General features: G+C 44.6%; 1 protein-coding gene across 1 annotated transcript in view; it reads right to left on the reverse strand.

The window, feature by feature from the left end:
* Positions 1-27,500, reverse strand: part of PPP1R16A (protein phosphatase 1 regulatory subunit 16A) — a 315,248-nt gene that overhangs the window by 62,361 nt on the left and 225,387 nt on the right. Inside the window, exon 4 of the mRNA XM_053715494.1 lies at positions 16,846-16,949. Coding sequence (XP_053571469.1) covers positions 16,846-16,949 — 104 coding nt within the window. The remainder of the gene's footprint in view (positions 1-16,845; positions 16,950-27,500) is intronic.

The following is a 27,500-nucleotide window of genomic DNA, read 5'->3' on the forward strand; positions in this document are numbered from 1 at the left end:
CTCCCTCAGACAAAACCTCCCTGGCCCCATCAGACTGGTGTAGGGGCATTTCAGAACCATTATCATCAGCGTCATCATGCTCTTCAGTATCTAAAACAGAGCAGTCGCGCTTACGCTGATAAGTGGGCATTTTGGCTAAAATGTTTTTGATAGAATTATCCATTACAGCCGTTAATTGTTGCATAGTAAGGAGTATTGGCGCGCTAGATGTACTAGGGGCCTCCTGAGTGGGCAAGACTCGTGTAGACGAAGGAGGGAATGATGCAGTACCATGCTTACTCCCCTCACTTGAGGAATCATCTTGGGCATCATTTTCATTGTCACATAAATCACATTTATTTAAATGAGAAGGAACCCTGGCTTCCCCACATTCAGAACACAGTCTATCTGGTAGTTCAGACATGTTAAACAGGCATAAACTTGATAACAAAGTACAAAAAACGTTTTAAAATAAAACCGTTACTGTCACTTTAAATTTTAAACTGAACACACTTTATTACTGCAATTGCGAAAAAGTATGAAGGAATTGTTCAAAATTCACCAAAATTTCACCACAGTGTCTTAAAGCCTTAAAAGTATTGCACACCAAATTTGGAAGCTTTAACCCTTAAAATAACGGAACCGGAGCCGTTTTTAACTTTAACCCCTTTACAGTCCCTGGTATCTGCTTTGCTGAGACCCAACCAAGCCCAAAGGGGAATACGATACCAAATGACGCCTTCAGAAAGTCTTTTCTATGTATCAGAGCTCCTCACACATGCGACTGCATGTCATGCCTCTCAAAAACAAGTGCGCAATACCGGCGCGAAAATGAGGCTCTGCCTAAGATTAGGGAAAGCCCCTAAAGAATAAGGTGTCTAAAACAGTGCCTGCCGATATAATTTTACCAAAATACCCAGATTAAATGATTCCTCAAGGCTAAATATGTGTAATATATGAATCGATTTAGCCCAGAAAAAGTCTACAGTCTTAATAAGCCCTTGTGAAGCCCTTATTTACTATCTTAATAAACATGGCTTACCGGATCCCATAGGGAAAATGACAGCTTCCAGCATTACATCGTCTTGTTAGAATGTGTCATACCTCAAGCAGCAAAAGACTGCTCACTGTTCCCCCAACTGAAGTTAATTCCTCTCAACAGTCCTGTGTGGAACAGCCATGGATTTTAGTAACGGTTGCTAAAATCATTTTCCTCATACAAACAGAAATCTTCATCTCTTTTCTGTTTCAGAGTAAATAGTACATACCAGCACTATTTTAAAATAACAAACTCTTGATTGAATAATAAAAACTACAGTTAAACACTAAAAAACTCTAAGCCATCTCCGTGGAGATGTTGCCTGTACAACGGCAAAGAGAATGACTGGGGTAGGCGGAGCCTAGGAGGGATCATGTGACCAGCTTTGCTGGGCTCTTTGCCATTTCCTGTTGGGGAAGAGAATATCCCACAAGTAAGGATGACGCCGTGGACCGGACACACCTATGTTGGAGAAAGAGGTATTAGCAGCAGGTAAGGTCAGTAGTGTTCTAGGTGTATAGGAAAAGCTATTAGCAGCAGGTAAGGTCAGTAGGTGCTGGGTGTATAGGAAGAGATATTAGCAGCAGGTAAGGTCAGTAGGTGCTGGGTGTATAGGAAGAGGTATTAGCAGCAGGTAAGGTCAGTAGGTGCTGGGTGTATAGGAAGAGGTATTAGCAGCAGGTAAGGTCAGTAGGTGCTGAGGGTATAGGAAGAGGTATTAGCAGCAGGTAAGGTCAGTAGGTGCTGGGTGTATAGGAAGAGGTATTAGCACCAGGTAAGGTCAGTAGGTGCTGGGTGTATAGGAAGAGGTATTAACAGTAAGTAAGGTCAGTAGGTGCTGGGTGTATAGGAAGAGGTATTAGCAGCAGGTAAGGTCAGTAGGTGCTGGGTGTATAGGAAGAGGTATTAGCAGCAGGTAAGGTCAGTAGGTGCTGGGTGTATAGGAAGAGGTATTAGCAGTAAGTAAGGTCAGTAGGTGCTGGGTGTATAGGGAGAGGTATTAGCAGCAGGTAGGGTCAGTAGGTGCTGGGTGTATAGGAAGAGGTATTAGCAGCAGGTAAGGTCAGTAGGTGCTTGGTGTATAGGAAGAGGTATTAGCAGCAGGTAAGGTCAGTAGGTGCTTGGTGTATAGGAAGAGGTATTAGCAGCAGGTAAGGTCAGTAGGTGCTGGGTGTATAGGAAGAGGTATTAGCACCAGGTAAGGTCAGTAGGTGCTGGGTGTATAGGAAGAGGTATTAGCAGCAGGTAACGTCAGTAGGTGCTGGGTGTATAGGAAGAGATATTAGCAGCAGGTAAGGTCAGTAGGTGCTGGGTGTATAGGAAGAGGTATTAGCACCAGGTAAGGTCAGTAGGTGCTGGGTGTATAGGAAGAGGTATTAGCAGCAGGTAAGGTCAGTAGGTGCTGGGTGTATAGGAAGAGGTATTAGCAGCAGGTAACGTCAGTAGGTGCTGGGTGTATAGGAAGAGATATTAGCAGCAGGTAAGGTCAGTAGGTGCTGGGTGTATAGGAAGAGGTATTAGCACCAGGTAAGGTCAGTAGTCTGCTGGGTATATAGGAAGAGGTATTAGCAGCAGGTAAGGTCAGTAGGTGCTGGGTGTATAGGAAGAGGTATTAGCAGCAGGTAACGTCAGTAGGAGCTGGGTGTATAGGAAGAGATATTAGCAGCAGGTAAGGTCAGTAGGTGCTGGGTGTATAGGAAGAGGTATTAGCAGCAGGTAAGGTCAGTAGGTGCTGGGTGTATAGGAAGAGGCATTAGCAGCAGGTAAGGTCAGTAGGTGCTGGGTGTATAGGAACAGGTATTAGCAGCAGATAAGGTCAGTAGGTGCGGGGTGTATAGGAAGAGATATTAGCAGCAGGTAAGGTCAGTAGGTGCTGGGTGTATAGGAAGAGGTATTAGCAGCCGGTAAGGTCAGTAGGTGCTGGGTGTATAGGAAGAGGTATTAGCAGCAGGTAAGGTCAGTAGGTGCTGGGTGTATAGGAAGAGGTATTAGCAACAGGTAAGGTCAGTAGATGCTGGGTGTATAGGAAGAGGTATTAGCAGCAGGTAAGGTCGGTAGGTGCTGGGTGTATAGGAAGAGGTATTAGCAGCAGGTAAGGTCAGTAGGTGCTGGGTGTATAGGAAGAGATATTAGCAGCAGGTAAGGTCAGTAGGTGCTGGGTGCATAGGAAGAGGTATTAGCAGCAGGTAAGGTCAGTAGGTGCTGGGTGTATAGGAAGAGGTATTAGCAGCAGGTAAGGTCAGTAGGTGCTGGGTGTATAGGAAGAGGTATTAGCAGCAGGTTAGGTCAGTAGGTGCTGGGTGTATAGGAAAAGGTATTAGCAGCAGGTAAGGTCAGTAGGTGCGGGTGTATAGGAAGAGGTATTAGCAGCAGGTAAGGTCAGTAAGTGCTGGGTGTATAGGAAGAGGTATTAGCAGCACATAAGGTCAGTAGGTGCTAGGTGTATAGGAAGAGGTATTAGTAGCAGGTAAGGTCAGTAGGTGCTGGGTGTATAGGAAGAGGTATTAGCAGCAGGTAAGGTCAGTAGGTGCTGTGTCTATAGGAACAGGTATTAGCAGCAGGTAAGGTCAGTAGGTGCTGGTGTATAGGAAGAGGTATTAGCAGCAGGTAAGGTCAGTAAGTGCTGGGTGTATAGGAAGAGGTATTAGCAGCACATAAGGTCAGTAGGTGCTAGGTGTATAGGAAGAGGTATTAGCAGCAGGTAAGGTCAGTAGGTGCTGGGTGTATAGGAAGAGGTATTAGCAGCAGGTAAGGTCAGTAGGTGCTGTGTCTATAGGAAGAGGTATTAGCAGCAGGTAAGGTCAGTAGGTGCTGGGTGTATAGGAAGAGGTATTAGCAGCAGGTAAGGTCAGTAGGTGCTGGGTGTATAGGAAGAGGTATTAGCAGCAGGTAAGGTCAGTAGGTGCTGGTGTATAGGAAGAGGTATTAGTAGCAGGTAAGGTCAGTAGGTGCTGGGTGTATAGGAAGAGGTATTAGCAGCAGGTAACGTCAGTAGGAGCTGGGTGTATAGGAAGAGGTATTAGCAGCAGGTAAGGTCAGTAGGTGCTGGGTGTATAGGAAGAGGTATTAGCAGCAGGTAACGTCAGTAGGTGCTGGGTGTATAGGAAGAGATATTAGCAGCAGGTAAGGTCAGTAGGTGCTGGGTGTATAGGAAGAGGTATTAGCACCAGGTAAGGTCAGTAGTCTGCTGGGTATATAGGAAGAGGTATTAGCAGCAGGTAAGGTCAGTAGGTGCTGGGTGTATAGGAAGAGGTATTAGCAGCAGGTAACGTCAGTAGGAGCTGGGTGTATAGGAAGAGATATTAGCAGCAGGTAAGGTCAGTAGGTGCTGGGTGTATAGGAAGAGGTATTAGCAGCAGGTAAGGTCAGTAGGTGCTGGGTGTATAGGAAGAGGCATTAGCAGCAGGTAAGGTCAGTAGGTGCTGGGTGTATAGGAACAGGTATTAGCAGCAGATAAGGTCAGTAGGTGCGGGGTGTATAGGAAGAGATATTAGCAGCAGGTAAGGTCAGTAGGTGCTGGGTGTATAGGAAGAGGTATTAGCAGCCGGTAAGGTCAGTAGGTGCTGGGTGTATAGGAAGAGGTATTAGCAGCAGGTAAGGTCAGTAGGTGCTGGGTGTATAGGAAGAGGTATTAGCAACAGGTAAGGTCAGTAGATGCTGGGTGTATAGGAAGAGGTATTAGCAGCAGGTAAGGTCGGTAGGTGCTGGGTGTATAGGAAGAGGTATTAGCAGCTGGTAAGGTCAGTAGGTGCTGGGTGTATAGGAAGAGATATTAGCAGCAGGTAAGGTCAGTAGGTGCTGGGTGCATAGGAAGAGGTATTAGCAGCAGGTAAGGTCAGTAGGTGCTGGGTGTATAGGAAGAGGTATTAGCAGCAGGTAAGGTCAGTAGGTGCTGGGTGTATAGGAAGAGGTATTAGCAGCAGGTTAGGTCAGTAGGTGCTGGGTGTATAGGAAAAGGTATTAGCAGCAGGTAAGGTCAGTAGGTGCGGGTGTATAGGAAGAGGTATTAGCAGCAGGTAAGGTCAGTAAGTGCTGGGTGTATAGGAAGAGGTATTAGCAGCACATAAGGTCAGTAGGTGCTAGGTGTATAGGAAGAGGTATTAGTAGCAGGTAAGGTCAGTAGGTGCTGGGTGTATAGGAAGAGGTATTAGCAGCAGGTAAGGTCAGTAGGTGCTGTGTCTATAGGAACAGGTATTAGCAGCAGGTAAGGTCAGTAGGTGCTGGTGTATAGGAAGAGGTATTAGCAGCAGGTAAGGTCAGTAAGTGCTGGGTGTATAGGAAGAGGTATTAGCAGCACATAAGGTCAGTAGGTGCTAGGTGTATAGGAAGAGGTATTAGTAGCAGGTAAGGTCAGTAGGTGCTGGGTGTATAGGAAGAGGTATTAGCAGCAGGTAAGGTCAGTAGGTGCTGTGTCTATAGGAAGAGGTATTAGCAGCAGGTAAGGTCAGTAGGTGCTGGGTGTATAGGAAGAGGTATTAGCAGCAGGTAAGGTCAGTAGGTGCTGGGTGTATAGGAAGAGGTATTAGCAGCAGGTAAGGTCAGTAGGTGCTGGTGTATAGGAAGAGGTATTAGTAGCAGGTAAGGTCAGTAGGTGCTGGGTGTATAGGAAGAGGTATTAGCAGCAGGTAACGTCAGTAGGAGCTGGGTGTATAGGAAGAGGTATTAGCAGCAGGTAAGGTCAGTAGGTGCTGTGTGTATAGGAAGAGGTATTAGCAGTAGGTAAGGTCAGTAGGTGCTGTGTGTATAGGAAGAGGTATTAGCAGCAGGTAAGGTCAGTAGGGTGCTGGGTGTATAGGAAGAGGTATTAGCAGTAGGTAAGGTCAGTAGGTGCTGTGTGTATAGGAAGAGGTATTAGCAGCAGGTAAGGTCAGTAGGTGCTGTGTGTATAGGAAGAGGTATTAGCAGTAGGTAAGGTCAGTAGGCTGCTGGGTGTATAGGAAGAGGTATTAGCAGCAGGTAAGGTCAGTAGGTGCTGGGTGTATAGGAAGAGGTATTAGCAGTAGGTAAGGTCAGTAGGCTGCTGGGTGTATAGGAAGAGGTATTAGCAGCAGGTAAGGTCAGTAGGTGCTGGGTGTATAGGAAGAGGTATTAGCAGTAGGTAAGGTCAGTAGGCTGCTGGGTGTATAGGAAGAGGTATTAGCAGCAGGTAAGGTCAGTAGGTGCTGGGTGTATAGGAAGAGGTATTAGCAGTAGGTAAGGTCAGTAGGTGCTGTGTGTATAGGAAGAGGTATTAGCAGCAGGTAAGGTCAGTAGGAGCTGGGTGTATAGGAAGAGATATTAGCAGCAGGTAAGGTCAGTAGGTGCTGGGTGTATAGGAAGAGGTATTAGCAGCACATAAGGTCAGTAGGTGCTGGGTGTATAGGAAGAGGTATTAGCAGCAGGTAAGGTCAGTAGGTGCTGGGTGTATAGGAAGAGGTATTAGCAGCAGGTAAGGTCAGTAGGTGCTGGGTGTATAGGAAGAGGTATTAGCAGCAGGTAAGGTCAGTAGGTGCTGGGTGTATAGGAAGAGGCATTAGCAGCAGGTAAGGTCAGTAGGTGCTGGGTGTATAGGAACAGGTATTAGCAGCAGATAAGGTCAGTAGGTGCGGGGTGTATAGGAAGAGATATTAGCAGCAGGTAAGGTCAGTAGGTGCTGGGTGTATAGGAAGAGGTATTAGCAGCCGGTAAGGTCAGTAGGTGCTGGGTGTATAGGAAGAGGTATTAGCAGCAGGTAAGGTCAGTAGGTGCTGGGTGTATAGGAAGAGGTATTAGCAACAGGTAAGGTCAGTAGATGCTGGGTGTATAGGAAGAGGTATTAGCAGCAGGTAAGGTCGGTAGGTGCTGGGTGTATAGGAAGAGGTATTAGCAGCTGGTAAGGTCAGTAGGTGCTGGGTGTATAGGAAGAGATATTAGCAGCAGGTAAGGTCAGTAGGTGCTGGGTGCATAGGAAGAGGTATTAGCAGCAGGTAAGGTCAGTAGGTGCTGGGTGTATAGGAAGAGGTATTAGCAGCAGGTAAGGTCAGTAGGTGCTGGGTGTATAGGAAGAGGTATTAGCAGCAGGTTAGGTCAGTAGGTGCTGGGTGTATAGGAAAAGGTATTAGCAGCAGGTAAGGTCAGTAGGTGCGGGTGTATAGGAAGAGGTATTAGCAGCAGGTAAGGTCAGTAAGTGCTGGGTGTATAGGAAGAGGTATTAGCAGCACATAAGGTCAGTAGGTGCTAGGTGTATAGGAAGAGGTATTAGTAGCAGGTAAGGTCAGTAGGTGCTGGGTGTATAGGAAGAGGTATTAGCAGCAGGTAAGGTCAGTAGGTGCTGTGTCTATAGGAACAGGTATTAGCAGCAGGTAAGGTCAGTAGGTGCTGGTGTATAGGAAGAGGTATTAGCAGCAGGTAAGGTCAGTAAGTGCTGGGTGTATAGGAAGAGGTATTAGCAGCACATAAGGTCAGTAGGTGCTAGGTGTATAGGAAGAGGTATTAGTAGCAGGTAAGGTCAGTAGGTGCTGGGTGTATAGGAAGAGGTATTAGCAGCAGGTAAGGTCAGTAGGTGCTGTGTCTATAGGAAGAGGTATTAGCAGCAGGTAAGGTCAGTAGGTGCTGGGTGTATAGGAAGAGGTATTAGCAGCAGGTAAGGTCAGTAGGTGCTGGGTGTATAGGAAGAGGTATTAGCAGCAGGTAAGGTCAGTAGGTGCTGGTGTATAGGAAGAGGTATTAGTAGCAGGTAAGGTCAGTAGGTGCTGGGTGTATAGGAAGAGGTATTAGCAGCAGGTAACGTCAGTAGGAGCTGGGTGTATAGGAAGAGGTATTAGCAGCAGGTAAGGTCAGTAGGTGCTGGGTGTATAGGAAGAGGTATTAGCAGCAGGTAACGTCAGTAGGTGCTGGGTGTATAGGAAGAGATATTAGCAGCAGGTAAGGTCAGTAGGTGCTGGGTGTATAGGAAGAGGTATTAGCACCAGGTAAGGTCAGTAGTCTGCTGGGTATATAGGAAGAGGTATTAGCAGCAGGTAAGGTCAGTAGGTGCTGGGTGTATAGGAAGAGGTATTAGCAGCAGGTAACGTCAGTAGGAGCTGGGTGTATAGGAAGAGATATTAGCAGCAGGTAAGGTCAGTAGGTGCTGGGTGTATAGGAAGAGGTATTAGCAGCAGGTAAGGTCAGTAGGTGCTGGGTGTATAGGAAGAGGCATTAGCAGCAGGTAAGGTCAGTAGGTGCTGGGTGTATAGGAACAGGTATTAGCAGCAGATAAGGTCAGTAGGTGCGGGGTGTATAGGAAGAGATATTAGCAGCAGGTAAGGTCAGTAGGTGCTGGGTGTATAGGAAGAGGTATTAGCAGCCGGTAAGGTCAGTAGGTGCTGGGTGTATAGGAAGAGGTATTAGCAGCAGGTAAGGTCAGTAGGTGCTGGGTGTATAGGAAGAGGTATTAGCAACAGGTAAGGTCAGTAGATGCTGGGTGTATAGGAAGAGGTATTAGCAGCAGGTAAGGTCGGTAGGTGCTGGGTGTATAGGAAGAGGTATTAGCAGCTGGTAAGGTCAGTAGGTGCTGGGTGTATAGGAAGAGATATTAGCAGCAGGTAAGGTCAGTAGGTGCTGGGTGCATAGGAAGAGGTATTAGCAGCAGGTAAGGTCAGTAGGTGCTGGGTGTATAGGAAGAGGTATTAGCAGCAGGTAAGGTCAGTAGGTGCTGGGTGTATAGGAAGAGGTATTAGCAGCAGGTTAGGTCAGTAGGTGCTGGGTGTATAGGAAAAGGTATTAGCAGCAGGTAAGGTCAGTAGGTGCGGGTGTATAGGAAGAGGTATTAGCAGCAGGTAAGGTCAGTAAGTGCTGGGTGTATAGGAAGAGGTATTAGCAGCACATAAGGTCAGTAGGTGCTAGGTGTATAGGAAGAGGTATTAGTAGCAGGTAAGGTCAGTAGGTGCTGGGTGTATAGGAAGAGGTATTAGCAGCAGGTAAGGTCAGTAGGTGCTGTGTCTATAGGAACAGGTATTAGCAGCAGGTAAGGTCAGTAGGTGCTGGTGTATAGGAAGAGGTATTAGCAGCAGGTAAGGTCAGTAAGTGCTGGGTGTATAGGAAGAGGTATTAGCAGCACATAAGGTCAGTAGGTGCTAGGTGTATAGGAAGAGGTATTAGTAGCAGGTAAGGTCAGTAGGTGCTGGGTGTATAGGAAGAGGTATTAGCAGCAGGTAAGGTCAGTAGGTGCTGTGTCTATAGGAAGAGGTATTAGCAGCAGGTAAGGTCAGTAGGTGCTGGGTGTATAGGAAGAGGTATTAGCAGCAGGTAAGGTCAGTAGGTGCTGGGTGTATAGGAAGAGGTATTAGCAGCAGGTAAGGTCAGTAGGTGCTGGTGTATAGGAAGAGGTATTAGTAGCAGGTAAGGTCAGTAGGTGCTGGGTGTATAGGAAGAGGTATTAGCAGCAGGTAACGTCAGTAGGAGCTGGGTGTATAGGAAGAGGTATTAGCAGCAGGTAAGGTCAGTAGGTGCTGTGTGTATAGGAAGAGGTATTAGCAGTAGGTAAGGTCAGTAGGTGCTGTGTGTATAGGAAGAGGTATTAGCAGCAGGTAAGGTCAGTAGGGTGCTGGGTGTATAGGAAGAGGTATTAGCAGTAGGTAAGGTCAGTAGGTGCTGTGTGTATAGGAAGAGGTATTAGCAGCAGGTAAGGTCAGTAGGTGCTGTGTGTATAGGAAGAGGTATTAGCAGTAGGTAAGGTCAGTAGGCTGCTGGGTGTATAGGAAGAGGTATTAGCAGCAGGTAAGGTCAGTAGGTGCTGGGTGTATAGGAAGAGGTATTAGCAGTAGGTAAGGTCAGTAGGCTGCTGGGTGTATAGGAAGAGGTATTAGCAGCAGGTAAGGTCAGTAGGTGCTGGGTGTATAGGAAGAGGTATTAGCAGTAGGTAAGGTCAGTAGGCTGCTGGGTGTATAGGAAGAGGTATTAGCAGCAGGTAAGGTCAGTAGGTGCTGGGTGTATAGGAAGAGGTATTAGCAGTAGGTAAGGTCAGTAGGTGCTGTGTGTATAGGAAGAGGTATTAGCAGCAGGTAAGGTCAGTAGGAGCTGGGTGTATAGGAAGAGATATTAGCAGCAGGTAAGGTCAGTAGGTGCTGGGTGTATAGGAAGAGGTATTAGCAGCACATAAGGTCAGTAGGTGCTGGGTGTATAGGAAGAGGTATTAGCAGCAGGTAAGGTCAGTAGGTGCTGGGTGTATAGGAAGAGGTATTAGCAGCAGGTAAGGTCAGTAGGTGCTGGGTGTATAGGAAGAGGTATTAGCAGCAGGTAAGGTCAGTAGGTGCTGGGTGTATAGGAAGATGTATTAGCAGCAGGTAAGGTCAGTAGGTGCTGGGTTTATAGGAAGAGATATTAGCAGCAGGTAAGATCAGTAGGTGCTGGTGTATAGGAAGAGGTATTAGCAGCAGGTAAGGTCAGTAGGTGCTGGGTGTATAGGAAGAGGTATTAGCAGCAGATAAGGTCAGTAGGTGCTGGGTGTATAGGAAGAGGTATTAGCAGTAGATAAGGTCAGTAGGTGCTGGGTGTATAGGAAGAGGTATTAGCAGCAGGTAAGGTCAGTAGGTGCTGGGTGTATAGGAAGAGGTATTGGCAGTAGGTAAGGTCAGTAGGTGCTGGGTGTATAGGAAGAGGTATTAGCAGCAGGTAAGGTCAGTAGGTTCTGGGTGTATAGGAAGAGGTATTAGCAGCAGGTAAGGTCAGTAGGTGCTGGGTGTATAGGAAGAGGTATTAGCAGCAGGTAAGGTCAGTAGGTTCTGGGTGTATAGGAAGAGGTATTAGCAGCAGGTAAGGTCGGTAGGTGCTGGGTGTATAGGAAGAGGTATTAGCAGCAGGTAAGGTCAGTAGGTGCTGGATGTATAGGAAGAGGTATTAGCAGCAGGTAAGGTCAGTAGGTTCTGGGTGTATAGGAAGAGATATTAGCAGCAGGTAAGGTCAGTAGGTGCTGGGTGTATAGGAAGAGGTATTAGCAGCAGGTAAGGTCAGTAGGTGCTGGGTTTATAGGAAGAGGTATTAGCAGCAAGTAAGGTCAGTAGGTGCTGGGTGTATAGGAAGAGGTATTAGCAGCAGGTAAGGTCAGTAGGTGCTGGGTCTATAGGAAGAGGTATTAGCAGCAGGTAAGGTCAGTAGGTGCTGGGTCTATAGGAAGAGGTATTAGCAGCAGGTAAGGTCAGTAGGTGCTGGGTGTATAGGAAGAGGTATTGGCAGTAGGTAAGGTCAGTAGGTGCTGGGTGTATAGGAAGAGGTATTAGCAGCAGGTAAGGTCAGTAGGTTCTGGGTGTATAGGAAGAGGTATTAGCAGCAGGTAGGATCAGTAGGGTGCTGGGTGTATAGGAAGAGGTATTAGCAGCAGGTAAGGTCAGTAGGTGCTGGGTGTATAGGAAGAGGTATTAGCAGCAGGTAAGGTCAGTAGGTGCTGAGGGTATAGGAAGAGGTAATAGCAGCAGGTAAGGTCAGTAGGTGCTAGGTGTATAGGAAGAGATATTAGCAGCAGGTAAGGTCAGTAGATGCTGGGTGTATAGGAAGAGGTATTAGCAGCAGGTAAGGTCAGTAGGTGCTGGGTGTATAGGAAGAGGTATTAGCAGCAGGTAAGGTCAGTAGATGCTGGGTGTATAGGAAGAGGTATTAGCAGCAGGTAAGGTCAGTAGGTGCTGGGTGTATAGGAAGAGGTATTAGCAGCAGGTAAGGTCAGTAGGTGCTGGGTGTATAGGAAGAGGTATTAGCAGCAGGTAAGGTTAGTAGGTGCTGGGTGTATAGGAAGAGGTATTAGCAGCAGGTAAGGTCAGTAGGTGCTGGGTGTATAGGAAGAGGCATTAGTAGCAGGTAAGGTCAGTAGGTGCTGGGTGTATAGGAAGAGGTATTAGCAGCAGGTAAGGTCAGTAGGTGCTGGGTGTATAGGAAGAGATATTAGCAGCAGGTACAGTGAGGGCCTTATGCACCTTTATCAATAGGTCTCATCTTGTGTATTGTGTGCGGTCCTGCTGAACATATTTCTAGACGTATACAAATAAACAAGACACTGTGCACAGGAGGCTTCTGAACTGGGATTCTCTTGCAATAACTTAACATACTAGGTGGGTATGATATAATTATGAATGCATCAACACTTCGTTTACACAAGGCTTGACACTAATTTCTATTCTTCTGCAGAGTCCTAATGTATAGGTGTATCCAAAAGGATTCATAGTTTTTGTATCCAAAAGGATTCCTTTCCCTTTAGAATACGGAGCTACAACTAAAGAGAAAGGAATCCTTTTGGATACATAAACTAGATACTTTGGTTTCTAAAGGTATCAATAGTGAAATCGATATGACCGTATTTTTGTAAACGAAGTTAACTAGAGGTAATATATAGTTCTCTGTATATAGGCTACATACAGCATAAATTCATTTATCATATGATAAGAATATAAAAGATAGGTCTGACGAACAACACCTGAAGCAAAAACACTGCACGCTGCAGTCATCTAAAAATGACTCTGAAACTTTAATACTTGCAGGGCAAGCAGAAAGCAGCTGAAGATAGAATCCTTCAGATTGCCAAGTATCCACTAACCAGTGAATAATGTCGCAGGCTATCTAAGAGCCGCCAGTCCTTCCCACAAATCTTGAACATGGAGAAAGTAGAAACCTCAAGAGGCTAACCGTACCTCGAATGCTCCTAGGACGAATTTAGCAGAGCAACAGATCTCAGATGCTGCTCCAACACCGGACCAGCCCAAGCGACAGACATGTCTGATAGACAGGGGGGACAAAAAGACCCCAAGCAAATGCCCCCCAGGGAATGGAAAGAAAAAGGGGGGACTCACCCACCCTAACAGAGTTTGGGTGCTAACCCAATCCGCTCCTCCAAAATAAGGCACTCCCAAGGAGAACCCCCCAAGGACCTGGAACAGAGAAAAGTGCAATAGATCCATAGGAAGACTTCTCACAGCTCTCTTAGACAGTCTCTAAGTAGAGAGATCAAATTCCAACAGGTGGAACAGAGCCCACAGAGCAGCAGATGCTGCCACCTTATCCAACCTCCTACACACAGGGCAGGACAAAGACCCTCCAGAGAGAGGAAACCCCAGCTCATAAGGAAGACAAACTATCCCCTCAATATGGAAGGGCACAGATAAGAACAGCGTACATGTCACAACACATGAAGCCATAGTATGATCAAAACACGACGGACCAAATGAAAAAATCATCCAGACACCACTGTTGACCCAACAGAGAAAAAACTCCCCATGAAGAGGAGCACACTCTGTCCGAAGGACAAGTCAGGACAAGTTTATAATCAGTACCCAAAAGTGGATGTAAACTCTGGCCTTCCTGCTTGCAAACCCAATGAGCTAGTTCCTATGTCGCAACATAGGGTCCCTGAAAAAACTGGGTTGTCCCAAACAAGTCCACAGGATCATAAGTCTCCAGACATCCAATAAGGATCCAAGACAAGAACCCTGGACCTAGAATCATCCTAGAACAAACGACACCCCCAGGGAACACAAGATACCCCATCTGAAGCAATCAGACGTCACAGGGGATGAGAACCGGGAAACCCAGAGAACGGGTACAGGACTCACTCGTAATTCCCAGCCCAAAGGGAAAAGAACACCCTTAGCCGGAGGTCAACACCCCCCCCCCCCCCAACAAGGTGCTAAGCCATGACAAAGTCACGCAATTTCTCTAGAGCCCAAAGGCCCCAAGGGCAACACTAAGGGAAATGAGATCTAGAACAGTCACCCGAAAGAGAGTAGAAGAAAGGCTAGACTCCATAATCCTTTCAGATAAACGTTCCAGAGGACCACACCCAAGGGAGAAGAATGCAAAGCATCCCGAACCCAGGCAGACATCCCCTAAGCAAAATGCTTGGAAAAAGACACAACACCTCCTATCGCCCCGATATGGAGACAACTAACTGCCGAAGAAAGACAGAGTCTCACAGCCTTCACTTCCTAATTAAGCAGCCAAAGCCACCAGAAAAAAACGGACGAAGTCCAGAAAGTCTCGACCCAAAGGAAGAGAACCTCTAAAAGGAACAAGTCCTAAAAGGACACTTCCAAAGAGACCATAAAAAGCAAAACCGTAGGAACGGCAGTATGAAGGACCTAAATCCTCCAAGCCTCCAACCCACAACGAGAAGGAACACTCTAGTTGCCGGAAAAATAGGAAACGACTGAGCATGTTGCCGTGGATCTCAACGGAGTCCCGGCCCACTAGATTAAAAGGCGAATGAGGACTGAACCAATCCCCCATGCCCCTAAGCAACCACGGACCCTCAAGTTCTCTCAGGATGCTAGTTGTAGCTTGCAAAATAAAACAAGTAAACAACACAAACCATATTGTGATCACTAGGCGCCCTCACCGGACCAACCGGACATAAAAAGGCACCACGTGTCTGAACTAGGCCTCAAAGACAGAAGGATTTGTACCCAGTCAGGACCAGCCTGAAACCAAGGGCTCCAGCACAGTGAAGGCCACATAGAGTCACTCCCGAGATGGAGGGATAAAGAACAGTCAGACAGTCTTTTGTAAACAGTGCGACCACAAAATTGTGAGCATCAATTCCAGAGAAGAAAGTTCCCGAAGGAAACATCACATCCACAACATGAGCTTTAGACCAAATAAAAATCCTCACCGTATGAAAATAAAAGATAAGGCAACCCGTAGGTTATCACCCAGGAAGAATGGACAGACCCGCAGGACCAGCCCAACAGGGGTCTGAGCCTTCAAAGCTCAGAACTGGAAAAGGATACACAAAAAACAAAGACTATAAGAAGCTTACTTCATCCCCTTATATCTATGCATGCAAGCCAGTGGAAGATTAAGACTGAGAATCCCCAGACCTATTAAGAGTGGGATCCTCCAGCAGCACCAAAAATGTGCCTTAGTAGAACACGAAGGCTTGCCAGTCTATAACGAAAGGCGAAATATACCTCCGCCAGGACAAAAGAAAACACCGGCGCCGAAGGTTGACCCCCTGAGGCCTCAGGGGCAGTTGCTCCCCCGGAGGGCTGAACTTGACCAGGCGATCCCACGCCTGACGAGCCCCGGTTAACGGAACAAGGACAATATCGTAAAGACACTGCCGGGAGGTGCAGATGCGCTAGCGCCAAAGATATGGCCATGCAGAACCATGTCGTAACCTCCACTGGGAACAGGCCACACTATATAGAAAGATAAGTATCTTTTGGGTTACCTGCATGTGTAGTAAGAGTTGGTGGTAGGGAACTCGCTTCGTGGGAAATAGAATCCCCAGTGGGCACTCTAAAACGGCATTCGGTACATAATTGATGGGCATGTATCACCCGGGCCAATTCATGTTCTTTGCAAAAAGTAGTGTCCGAACTAGAGACATCTGTCTCCAAAATCAGAATCCTCCATAACTGGGACACTGAATAAAAAATGGACCGATAAGAAAAATCTAAACAGCACGTTACATCCCCAATGGCTGGGGCACTCACCACCTCCAGAGAACCAGACACCAGCGGACCAAGATTTCTTCGTCGCCACATGGTCAGGAATGCGAAAATGGAGTCACAAGGTAAACCGTGCAGTCCATGCAAAAGCGTGCCCGACCGTAAAGGCTGCGTCACTATACATAGGCCGTTATGTACCAAAATAGCCATAACACTACACATTAGCAGACAGAATCACATAACAAACATGAATATAAACACCCCTGTTCAATAACCCCCCTCAGGAGATATTAACCATGATTCCTAGATACAAAAAGGAGCCTCACTGAGACCCTATATTAAAGTTATCCCCGAAAGGTTGTTGTAGCCCCTCTCGAACAAACCGTTGTAATTACAATACATCAAAGATGAAAGATAAATGAAATGATCTTACCGGAATCTACGCCGTGGAACAGGAACACGGTCCTTCAAGTGTGACAGATAGTAGCGTCGCTTCTGCCATGGACTTGAGAGAAAAAAGCAGGAAGCGAAACTCGTCAATGCTGATTGCTTGTAGAGCTGTTAATATGAGTGGTTTCGCAGAAAGACTCTCCCTGCATCTCCAGACTCTAACTTTCACCCATGCTCTCACTGAGAGGCTGACAGGACTACTTAAAACTCCAGTCCCATGCCGAAGAGTACTACCATCCATAAGAGACTATCGAAAACTTCTGACACTTCTCTGCCAACCTCCTGGGATGAAAGGCAAAGCATGACTGGGGGATGAGGGAAGTGGGGGAGGTATTTAAGCCTTTGGCTGGGGTGTCTTTGCCTCCCCCTGGTGGCCAGGTTCTGAATTCCCAAAAGTAATGAATGCAGCTGTGGACTCTTTCCATTTATGAAGAAAATATATATCACAGTTTCAGGAAGCTACAGCAGCCTCAGCTGTAAAGTGACCTCTGTCCTCATATGGTAACAGAGCATGATCAGTGCTCCAGTTCCATATGAAAGCAAATGCCATATTTCCCAGATATCATCCTGTGTTGTCAGTGTGACCACTCTGGCCTATCTCTACTTAAGGTGCTAAGTGCCAGAGAAAGGAAGAGGAGTGTAACACTCATGGAATGACACACTAGGGAGTGGAACTTACTAGAAAGAGCTTGGTGTAGACTTCCTGCCACTGAGACAAGGTGCACACACTTACCTGATGTATAAAGGAAATCATAAGAATTACTCACATCCAGCTCACACCTACGAGTGCACGATTCCCAAATACACTCCATTAACAACTAACACACTGTAATACTCCTGTAAGTCTCCTTCTTTGTCTCCATAAGATGAAGGTTCACCTGTGAGTTCTATCAGATGACACAGATGTTGGGGACGGTTGAATGTGACTACAGTTGCACTATACAGAAACAGGTAAAACCGCAGGACAAGAGAGAAACCATTCAGGGTGGTAGAACATTGTTTTAGACTCACCTTGCTCTGCCATGGCTGTTTCTATGTGGTCTAGTGTGACGTCATCTTCACACAGGTCATAGGGCATGTTCCCATCAGAGTTTACTGCCAAGAGGTTGGCACCACTGGAGAAAAGTAGACAGGGGAATCAGTTCTACATATCCCCTGACAGCTCAAACTGTAGATTCTTTATAATACATAAAAATTATATTTAGGGCAGCAAGGCCTTTTATATGCAACTGCGAGGGGCACAGTCAAGTAAAGGGACAACAAATGTTCTCCAAAGTTTCTAGAGACCTATGACCTGGGCTAGAGGCAGCATGAGCTACACCTTTTAACCAATCACTGCTAACAGGAGATGGTCCAGATGTTGGAAAAATGTTAACGTAGTAGCAATTCATAAACAAGGATGTAGGGAAAATTATACAACTACATTGATGTGTGAAATACTTATGTGGTGGAAATAATTATGTGTATGTTCAAAAAAGAATAACAGTACCTTTTATAAAGTAAAAAAAAATACTGGATTAAAAACAATAGTTATATTACAGGAAGGATATTTGTATCACTATATAACAAAAGTTACATCACAGCAGACAAGACTGGATTATCCAGCTATTAACCAAGAGTTTGATATTGTGCTCTACAATAATCGCATTCAGATATCAAACAGCACAAATACAGAGTTTAATTAATAGAGTGAATTAAAAAGATGGGATATTTGCTAGTGATGTGCTTGATATATCCATTAGCTATTTGGTAGTTTTGTGCCTCGGGAATCAGTGCTGGGGTCTGTTGTGCTTGACATATCTATTAGCTATTTGCTAGTGGTGTGCCTCAGGGATAAGTGTCAGGTCTTGTGCTTTAAATATAAATTAGCTATCTGCTGGTGGTGTGCCTCAGGGATCAGTGCCGGGGTCTCCCATGCTTGAAATATAAATTAGATATTTGCTAGTGGTGTGCCTCAGGGATCAGTGCATGGACCTGTTGTGCTTGATATATAAATTAGCTATTTTCTAGTGGTGTGCCTCAGGGATAAGTGCAGGGGCCTGTTGTGCTTGATATATATATTAGCTATTTGCTACTGGTGTGCATCAGGGATCGGTGCAGGGGCCTGTTGTGCGTGATATATTAATTAGCTATTTGCTAGGTGTGTGGCTCGGGGATCAGTGCCGGGGCTTATTGTGCATGATCTATCCATTGGCTATTTCGCTAGTGGTGTGCCTCAGGAATCAGTGCCAGGGCCTGTTGTGCTTGATATATCCATTAGTTATTTCACTGGTGGTGTGTCTCAGGGATCAGTGCCAGGGCCTGTTGTGCTTGATATATCCATTAGTTATTTCGCTGGTGGTGTGTCTCAGGGATCAGTGCCAGGGCCTGTTGTGCGTGATATATTAATTAGCTATTTGCTAGTGGTGTGTCTCAGGGATCAGTGCCGCGGCCTGTTGTGCATGATAAATAAATTAGCTATTTGCTAGTGGTGTGCCTCAGGAATTAGTGCAGGGACCTTTGTGCATGATATATAAATGATCTATTTGCTAGTGGTGTGCCTCACGGATCAGTGCAGGGACCTTTGTGCGTGATATATAAATTAGCTATTTGCTAGTGGTGTGCTTCAGGGATCCTTGTCATGGCCTGTTGTGTGTGATATATTAAATAGTTATTTACTAGTGATGTGCCTCAGGGATCAGTGCCGGGGCCTGTTGTGTTTGATATATAAATGAGCTATTTGCTAGTGGTGTGCCTCAGGGATCAGTGCTGGGGCCTGTTGTGCTTGATATATAATTTAGCTATTTACTAGTGGTTTACCACAGGAATCAGTGCAGGGACCTTTGTGCAGGATATATAAATTAGCTATTTGCTAGTGGTGTGTCTCAGGAATCAGTGCCAGGGCCTGTTGTGCTTGATATATCCATTAGCTATTTGCTAGTGGTGTGCCTCAGGGATCAGTGCCGGGGGCCTGTTGTGCTTGATATATAAATTAGCTATTTGCTAGTGGTGTGCCTCAGGGATCAGTGCAAGGGCCTGTTGTGCTTGATATATCCATTAGCTATTTGCTAGTGGTGTGCCTCAGGGATCAGTGCCGGGGCCTGTTGTGCTTGATATATAAATTAGCTATTTGTTAGTGGTGTGCCTCAGGGATCAGTGCCTGGACCTGTTGTGCTTAATATATAAATTAGTTATTTTGCTGGTGGTGTGCATCAGGGATCAGTGCCGCGGCCTGTTGTGCTTGATATATAAATTAGCTATTTGCTAGTGGTGTGCCTCAGGGATTATTGCAGGACCTTTGTGCATGATATATAAATTAGCTATTTGCTAGTGGTGTGCTTCAGGGATCCTTGCCATGGCCTGTTGTGCGTGATATATTAAATAGTTATTTACTAGTGGTGTGCCTCAGGGATCAGTGCCGGGGTCTGTTGTGTTTGATATATAAATTAGCTATTTGCTAGTGGTGTGCCTCAGGGATCAGTGATGGGCCTGTTGTGCTTGATATATAAATTAGCTATTTGCTAGTGGTGTGCCTCAGGAATCAGTGTCAGGGCCTGTTGTGCTTGATATATAAATTAGCTATTGGTGTGCCTCAGGGATCAGTGTCGGAGTCTGTTGTGCTTGATATATCCATTTGCTATTTGCTAGTGGTGTGCCTAGTGGCTCAGTGCTTGATATATAACTTAGCAGTTTGCTAGTGGGCTTCAAGGGTAGGTTTGTCTGTATGTATCTGATATGATAACCTGTCACAGCTGACATTAGAAAATGAAAAACTTGTTAGTTTCTACTTCAGACAATTAAAAGTGACTGTAAAGTATAATGAATTAAAGCCCATTATTAAAAAATACTCTTAAAAACAGGGACATTTTAATTTATTAAACTTTAAAAATATGCTTTTTTTGTTAAATCCCTTTTTGTTATGGTAAACAGACCACTGATCCTCCGTCCGCTTCTCCTTCTGTATTTTGCATATCAATAACAAATCCGGCTTCCCTCCATTGTTGTGTGCCCCAAGAGCTGGACGCCAATGGGGGCAAGCAACGATTGGAGGAAGCCGGATTTGTCATCGAACTGCAAAATACAGAAGGAGAAATGGGTGGAGGATCAGTGGTCTGTTTACCCTAACAAAAAGGTAAGTATTTTTTTTTTAAAAAACCCCCATAAATTATGCTTACAAGATAATTTCCTTTCCTTCTGTACAGGGAGAGTGCACAGCTGCATTCCTTACTTGTGGGAAATACTGAACCTGGCCAACAGGAGGAGGCAAAGACACCCCAGGCAAAGGATTAAATACCTCCCCCACTTCCCTCATTCCCCAGTCATTCTGCCGAGGGAATAAGAAACAGTAGGAGAAATATCAGGGTGATAAAGGTGCCAGAAAAATTATTTAAAATTTAGGGCCACCCATTGGAGAACACGGGCGGGAGCTGTGAACTCTCCCTGTACAGAAGGTAAGCATAATTTATGTTTTCCTTCTTAATACAGGGAGAGTCCACAGCTGGATTCCTTACTTGTGGGAAATTATACCCAAGCTCCAGAGGACACTGAATGCTAACGGGAGGGCAAAAAGTAGAGGCGGCCCCCATCTGAGGGCAACACAGCCTGCAAAACCCTTTCTCCCGAAGGCTGCTTCAAAAGATGCAAAAACTTGTTAAAAATTTAGGAAAAAGAATATAAGGAGGACCAGGTAGCCGCCCTACAAATCTGATCCATAGAGGCCCTCTTTTTAGAAGACCCAAGAGGACGTCACTGCTCTCGTAGAATGGGCTGTAATCCTCTGAGGAGGCTTGTGTTCCGCTGTCTCATAAGCCAAGCTGATGATACTCCTCAACTAAAAGATAAGGAAGTCGAAGGAGCCTTCTGACCCTTACGCTTCCCAGATAGATAACAAACAGAGAACAAATCTGTCTATTCCTATGTTGCCTGAAGATAGAACTTCAAGGCACGACTCCATATTATGTAGTAAACTTTCCTTCGAGAAGAAGGAATAGGACATAAGAAATGAACCACAATTTCTTAATTGAAGTTGCGATTTGACACAACCGCAGGAGGAAATCCTAACTAGGTTCGTAGAACAGCCCTACTATCGTGGAAAACCAGATAAGGAGGGTCGCATTGCAAGGCCACAATCTCAGAGACTTCTGCACGCAGAAGCAATATTTAGACGGAAAGGAATCTTCCAATATAACATTTTTTTTTTTTTTTTATTTTTTTTTCTTCCAATATAACATTTTAATGTCAACCTCATGCATAGGTATAAAAGTAGCCTGATGCCAAACATTAAGAACAAGATCTGAGCTCCAAGGAGGAGCATCAGATTGACACACCGGTCTGATCGTAGTCAGAGCCCTAACAAAAAACTGTACGACCGAAAGCTCAATGAGCATCTTGTGCAGTAAAACAGACAGGGCCAAAACTGTACCAACAAGGAACTAGCTAAGAGGCCCTTCTCCAGACCATCCTGGAGGAAGGAAAGAATCCTGGCAGACTTAAATAGTGTGCCAGGACGAACTAAGCTTTTCACAGAGGAAGGGGGTCCTCCACACCTTATGACAGATGACGAGGAACCGGCTTACGCGCTTGAAGGAGAGGACCATAACCTCTCAGAAAACGCTCTCTTGGCTAAGACTAAGCGTCATCTCACAGTCCGCCTCAGAGAAATAAGAGTTGATGAAGCAAAGGGGTCTTGTTCCAGCAGATCCCTGGGACAAGGTAACCCTTCATGGAGGGGAAGACGACACCCCCACGAAACTGCGAACCACAATCTTCACGGCCGCAATGAAGCAATCAGTATCACTGACGCCTGCTCCTGCTAGGTTCGAGCCACCACTTGAGGAAGGAAAAATTGTATTGAACCTCCAAGGCACTGCTAATGCATCCATTAGCTCCGCCTGAGGATCCCTGAACCACAACCCATCTGTGGGTAACTTGGTATTGAGACGGGTCATCCAGAGATTCTCATCCAGCATCCCCTTCCAGTTACAAATATCCGAAAACCCCTTGGAAGGAGACCTTATCCCCAGATAAAGGGAATGTCTGTAGAGAACATCCGCCCTCTACGAAACCCAAAATACTACCCTCATCACTAGAAAGTCCCCTCAGATGGAGATCTAAGCCACCGAAAGAAGACTGACTAGAATCTATAAACTGGGACTAACCCAGTAGTCTAAACCCTCAGAGCAAAAAGATTGCCTGAAGATCCATAAAGTTAATCGGGAGGGAAACCTTCTGAGTCCACGGGCCCCATGCCCTCTTGGCACCCCCTCACCATCCTGAAGGACTTGCAACCGAAGTCAAAACCACCCCGGATGATTTAAGAAAGATGTCCCACAGGACAAGGAGATCTGGACAAAGACACTAGAGAGCGAGTCGAGGCAAATCTGTTAAGACAGATTCAAAACAACGCCCTCCACTGCCTCAGCATACACCGAGTCTCAGCTGAAAGGAGACCTGGCAAAAGAAATTAAGTCCAAGATGGACCCCATGACAAATCATCACCACCCAACACAGAGCCAGCAATGGCTGGAAGGTGGTCTGGAAGACACAACCTGATGAAGCTAACTCATAACTTCACAAGTCCGATAGAAATGTCTTCATGTCTACGAAGACTAAATTAGCATCCAGGAATCCATCCTGGTGCCTAAACCAGAGAACTCTGTATATGTAGGCAAAAGAAAAAACGACGGCACTACTGGTGCTGTGTCCCTAATTTGACTCCTATCTCTCCTAGGATCAGAGAGAGAGAAAAATAGATTGGAATAAATGAGTATATACTGTGGGACATAGGTTCTGTACATTAGAAGAAACATACTAGGAATTATCAATTGCCATGGCAATTGAGAGAATGTACATAGATAGCACTCAACAGCACTTGAGAGAAATTATCAAAAGTTACCATAGGAATGATAAACCTGAGAAATGGCGGATTAAAACTTAACATTTATTAGAGATATTAAAAACGGGGGGTATGTGGATTTAAAATCACAGTCAGTGTGAGTGAGTGAATGGCGGCTAATGGCCAAACAGCCTCCAAGTCATAAAGTATTCAAATTGAGTGAAACCTGAGTGCGTTGTTAGGGTACATCATTAGTCTGATAATAATAAAAAAGTCAGTTACTATTACTTGGATCCTTCTCTGACTTTTATCATTGTAAATCCTATGATGCCCCCAAAGGGTGGTTGGGAGGTAAATGTGAGGTATACTCTATTGGTGTAATGCCCCAACTATTGTGTTGGCTGATAATACCTGTTATAAATTCAGTGTAGAACAATAGCCCCCTAGTGGATGCCTGTAGTAAATCCTAAGGTTCCACTAGAACAGTGATTTTTAACCTTTTTTTGCCGTGGCACACTTTTTTACATTAAAAAATCCTGTGGCACACCACCATCCCAAAATTTAAAAAAAATCACACATTGTAGCCTAATACAGCATATATATATACACATACACACAAACACACACATACTGTATGTATTGTGCTGTTATGCCATGCCTCCTACAAACTACCCCTGCACTTGGAGTAAAAAACAAGCAAAGTTTAAAAAATATGTCACACTGTTGTCAGTCTGCCGTGGCACACCTGAGGATCTCTCACAGCACACTAGTGTGCCACGGCACACTGGTTGAAAAACACTGCACTAGAATACGCTGGTAGTGTACCTAGAGCTGTCAAAATTATGATCTTGTATGTACTATAAGGACACTATTTGATAGGTATAATACCTATTTGGTATACTCACAGGGGATTCATATCAGTTATTCTTATAGTGTAAGCAATATTCCGGCATGCTATTGGCCAGATTGTTATTGGTTACTGGGTAAGCCTCATGGTAAATCTATGGGGTATATCGTTAATATAATAAACATCAGGTAATAATCAGATAGTGCTTGGTGCAAGTTTATACAATAGATTCAACTCGTATAGCTTTATTTGAATTGAGCTGGTAAGTATCCAACTGGAGTACTTAGATAGATTTTGGGGTAACATTCGTTTATAATCACCACTCTCAGTTGACAAAGCCGTTTGGCGAAACATATCAGGGCCGCCGGAGATTGTATCTCCCCTTTTTTAACATAGCAGCAGTGTGAACAATAGAGTGAATGATTAATTAGAATTTAATTTAAAACTGAGAGCGTGTTTGGTTGTGTGATAACATTACTACCCAATCTGGAGTATTAGTTGTAACTACCTATTAATAATACTGTGTCACACTTGTGATACGATCACTTTTCTTAGCGTGCGACTTAGCGGTTTCTCCCCTGGGGGCTTGCTTATTATTAGCCTAGCTGCAGGCAAGATAAAAACCTATATGTAATTGAATATTAGGCACAGACCACTTTAATCTGCGGCACAGCAGTGTAATTTAACTACTTTGGGGTTTCTCCACTTACCGTAATATATGTTAGTAATTTAGGTGGAAGCTGGGAGTGATACGACTAGCAGTACGCTAAACTAACTTAATTCACCCAGATCCTAAGTACTACAGCGTAATTCCAAATAAAGTTGTATCCGGAAATTTTGTGGTGTTTTCAGTAACACCATATAAGCTATTAACATAGCCTAAGTGACGATTAAAAACAAATGTTAAATTTTAGTAAACAAATCCATCTAATAACTTCGGTTTGAAACTTATCAGCTTAATTTAAATAAAGTTGTACTACTTGAATTTATAGTACAAACCAGACATATATGTTAGTACAACTGAGAATGGTGATTATAAATGAATGTTACTCCTAAAAATCCATCTAACTACTCCATTTGGAGACTTACCAGCTGAATTCAAATAAAGCGGTACAAGTTAAATCTACTATATAAATCTGCACCTAGCACTATCTGAGTATTACCCGAGGTTTATTATATTAACGTTATACACCATATAATTAGCTAGGGGTATACCTGGTAACCAATAATAAGCTAGCGGAGTGTACTCTGGAACATTGTTTATACTATAAGAATAATTTATATGTATCTTCTATGAACATATAAAGTAGGTACTATACCGATCAAACAGTGTCCTCACAGTACATACAAGACATCTACCCATTTATAACGATGTTGGAATACAATTTTGGCAGATCTAGCTACATTATTAGCGCACTATAGTGGAACCTCAGGACGTGTTACAGGCATCCACTAGGGGGCAATCTCCAGTTGTACCACTTGAGTTTATAATACAAACTAGACACATATATTAATGCAACTGAGAGTGGTGATTATAAACGAATGTTACCCCAAAATCTATCTAAGTACTCCAGTTGGATACTTACCAGCTCAATTCAAATAAAGCTATACGAGTTGAATCTATTGTATAAACTTGCACCAAGCACTATCTGATTATTACCTGATGTTTATTATATTAACGATATACCCCATAGATTTACCCTGAGGCTTACCCAGTAACCAATAACAATCTGGCAAATAGCATGCCGGAATATTGCTTACACTATAAGAATAACTGATATGAATCCCCTATGAGTATACCAAATAGGTATTATACCTATCAAATAGTGTCCTTATAGTACATACAAGATCATAATTTTGACAGCTCTAGGTACACTACCAGCGTATTCTAGTGGAACCTTAGGATTTACTACAGGCATCCACTAGGGGGCTATTGTTCTACACTGAATTTATAACTGGTATTATCAGCCAACACAATAGTTGGGGCATTACACCAATAGAGTATACCTCACATTTACCTCCAAACCACCCTTTGGGGGCATCATAGGATTTACAATGATAAAAGTCAGACAAGGATCCAAGTAATAGTAACTGACTTTTTTATTACTATCAGACTAATGATGTACCCTAACAACGCACTCAGGTTTCACTCAATTTGAATACTTTATGACATGGAGGCTGTTTGGCCATTAGCCGCCATTCACTCACTCACACTGACTGTGATTTTAAATCCACATACCCCCCGTTTTTAATATCTCTAATAAATGTTAAGTTTTAATCCGCCATTTCTCAGGGTTATCATTCCTATGGTAACTTTTGATAATTTCTCTCAAGTGCTGTTGAGTGCTATCTATGTACATTCTCTCAATTGCCATGGCAATTAATAATTACCAGAGAACTCTGGTCTAGATATTCTTCCATCCCTGAGGATAGAGGAAGACAGATGAAATCCCTAATGGTCTTCTATCAGATGAGACAATGGCGATTGAACCAGATCGTCTAGACAAGGGAAGCTACCGCTAGATCTAGATTCTGGCCACTGCCAAAAGAAACCCTAGATTACTAAAAGGCTCTGGAAGCAGTAGCGAGACCAAAATGGAAGGAGCAATGTACTGGAAGTGCTGGTCCAGAAACAACAACTTTAGGAACTGGAAATATTCCCAGAAGAGGAATGAAAAGCTATGATATCCTTCCTCAACAGTGGTCCTGCACTGCTCTTCCCGTACCAAGGGTAGAGTGGACCTTATAGTCTCCCTCTGGAACGAGGAGACATGATAAGCTTGCTTAAGAACTTTAGGACCCTCCCTCTATGGGACCATGAAAAAAACAGTTTGAATAATATCTCAAAACTCACTCTGCCATAGGCATCGGGACAATGACTCCAAAGGAGAACAAAACCTGCACCCACCTGAAATGGCTTCCCTCTCTCTGTCTGGAAGAGAAGGAAAACTGCCCTGAAAGGCTGAGATTTGAAGCCTGGCTATTACCTCTAGGACCCATGGATCCTGTACATCCCTGAATCAAGCATCTGAAAAGAGCGATAGTCAGTCTCCAACACGATCCAAGATATGACCTTGAACTGGCCCCTCCTGCCAACCTAGGTTAGGCGGGCCTCTGCTCTGCTTGGACTTATTCCAGGACTGAGTCGGCTTCCAAAAACACGTGGATTGCTCAGGCTTAGCGGATATCTCTGACGCTGTGCTTTAACCGCACTAAAAGAATAAGAGAAAGAAATTTGTCTCTCCGATTCGCTCTCTCATCAAACGGTAAAACCGCAGAATATCAGAACCAAATTAAATCTTTCTCTCAAGCAGAAGGAAAGATTAGATTTAGAAGTCATATCTGTCAGAGCGATTCAAGTCCTGAACAGAAAAAAAACAAAAAACTGAAGCCCTAGCTTTGGGCTAGTAATCTGCGAAAGTCCCAGATAAAAGAATTAAAAGCTCCAAGGCCTTTATTCTTTTTCGAAAATATTGAGGGAACCATCACCTCGAATCAAAAGAGAGACGCTTTAATAGGAAGTCTCTAGAAACTGCGACAACCTAAGTCGTCAGTACATAAATATCCCTTGTGACGAAACATCTTCATAAAAAGAGTTTCCTCTTATAACCAAGAGCTCTAAGAATAAACAATCCTTAAAACGGAATAGTAAAACGATAGGCAAGCACACAAAGGGTGTTAGCCAAGTAGGGATGGGCAACAACACAAGCCCCCTACAGAGCTGGGAATCTCAAAAAGGAAATAGACGAAAGGGAAGAGGATCTCCATCCTTCCCCACCCGCATTAATCAAATTTGCCCTCTGATTTAGTGTTCTGAGATTCGACTGGCATATCAGTACTAGGAATCTCTATTATCGTCAAAACTTCTCTTAGAAGCGAGCGCAGGTGTGCTACTCTAAATCTAATGGCGAAATCCTCCTCTGCCGGAGGAATAGAAGCAGCAGGCTCCAACCAAGAAAGTTCGGACTCCTCAGAGAGAACCGCATCCTCAGATTACTGATCGGA

Source organism: Bombina bombina, chromosome 5 (assembly GCF_027579735.1).
Source record: "Bombina bombina isolate aBomBom1 chromosome 5, aBomBom1.pri, whole genome shotgun sequence".
Taxonomy (NCBI): domain Eukaryota; kingdom Metazoa; phylum Chordata; class Amphibia; order Anura; family Bombinatoridae; genus Bombina; species Bombina bombina.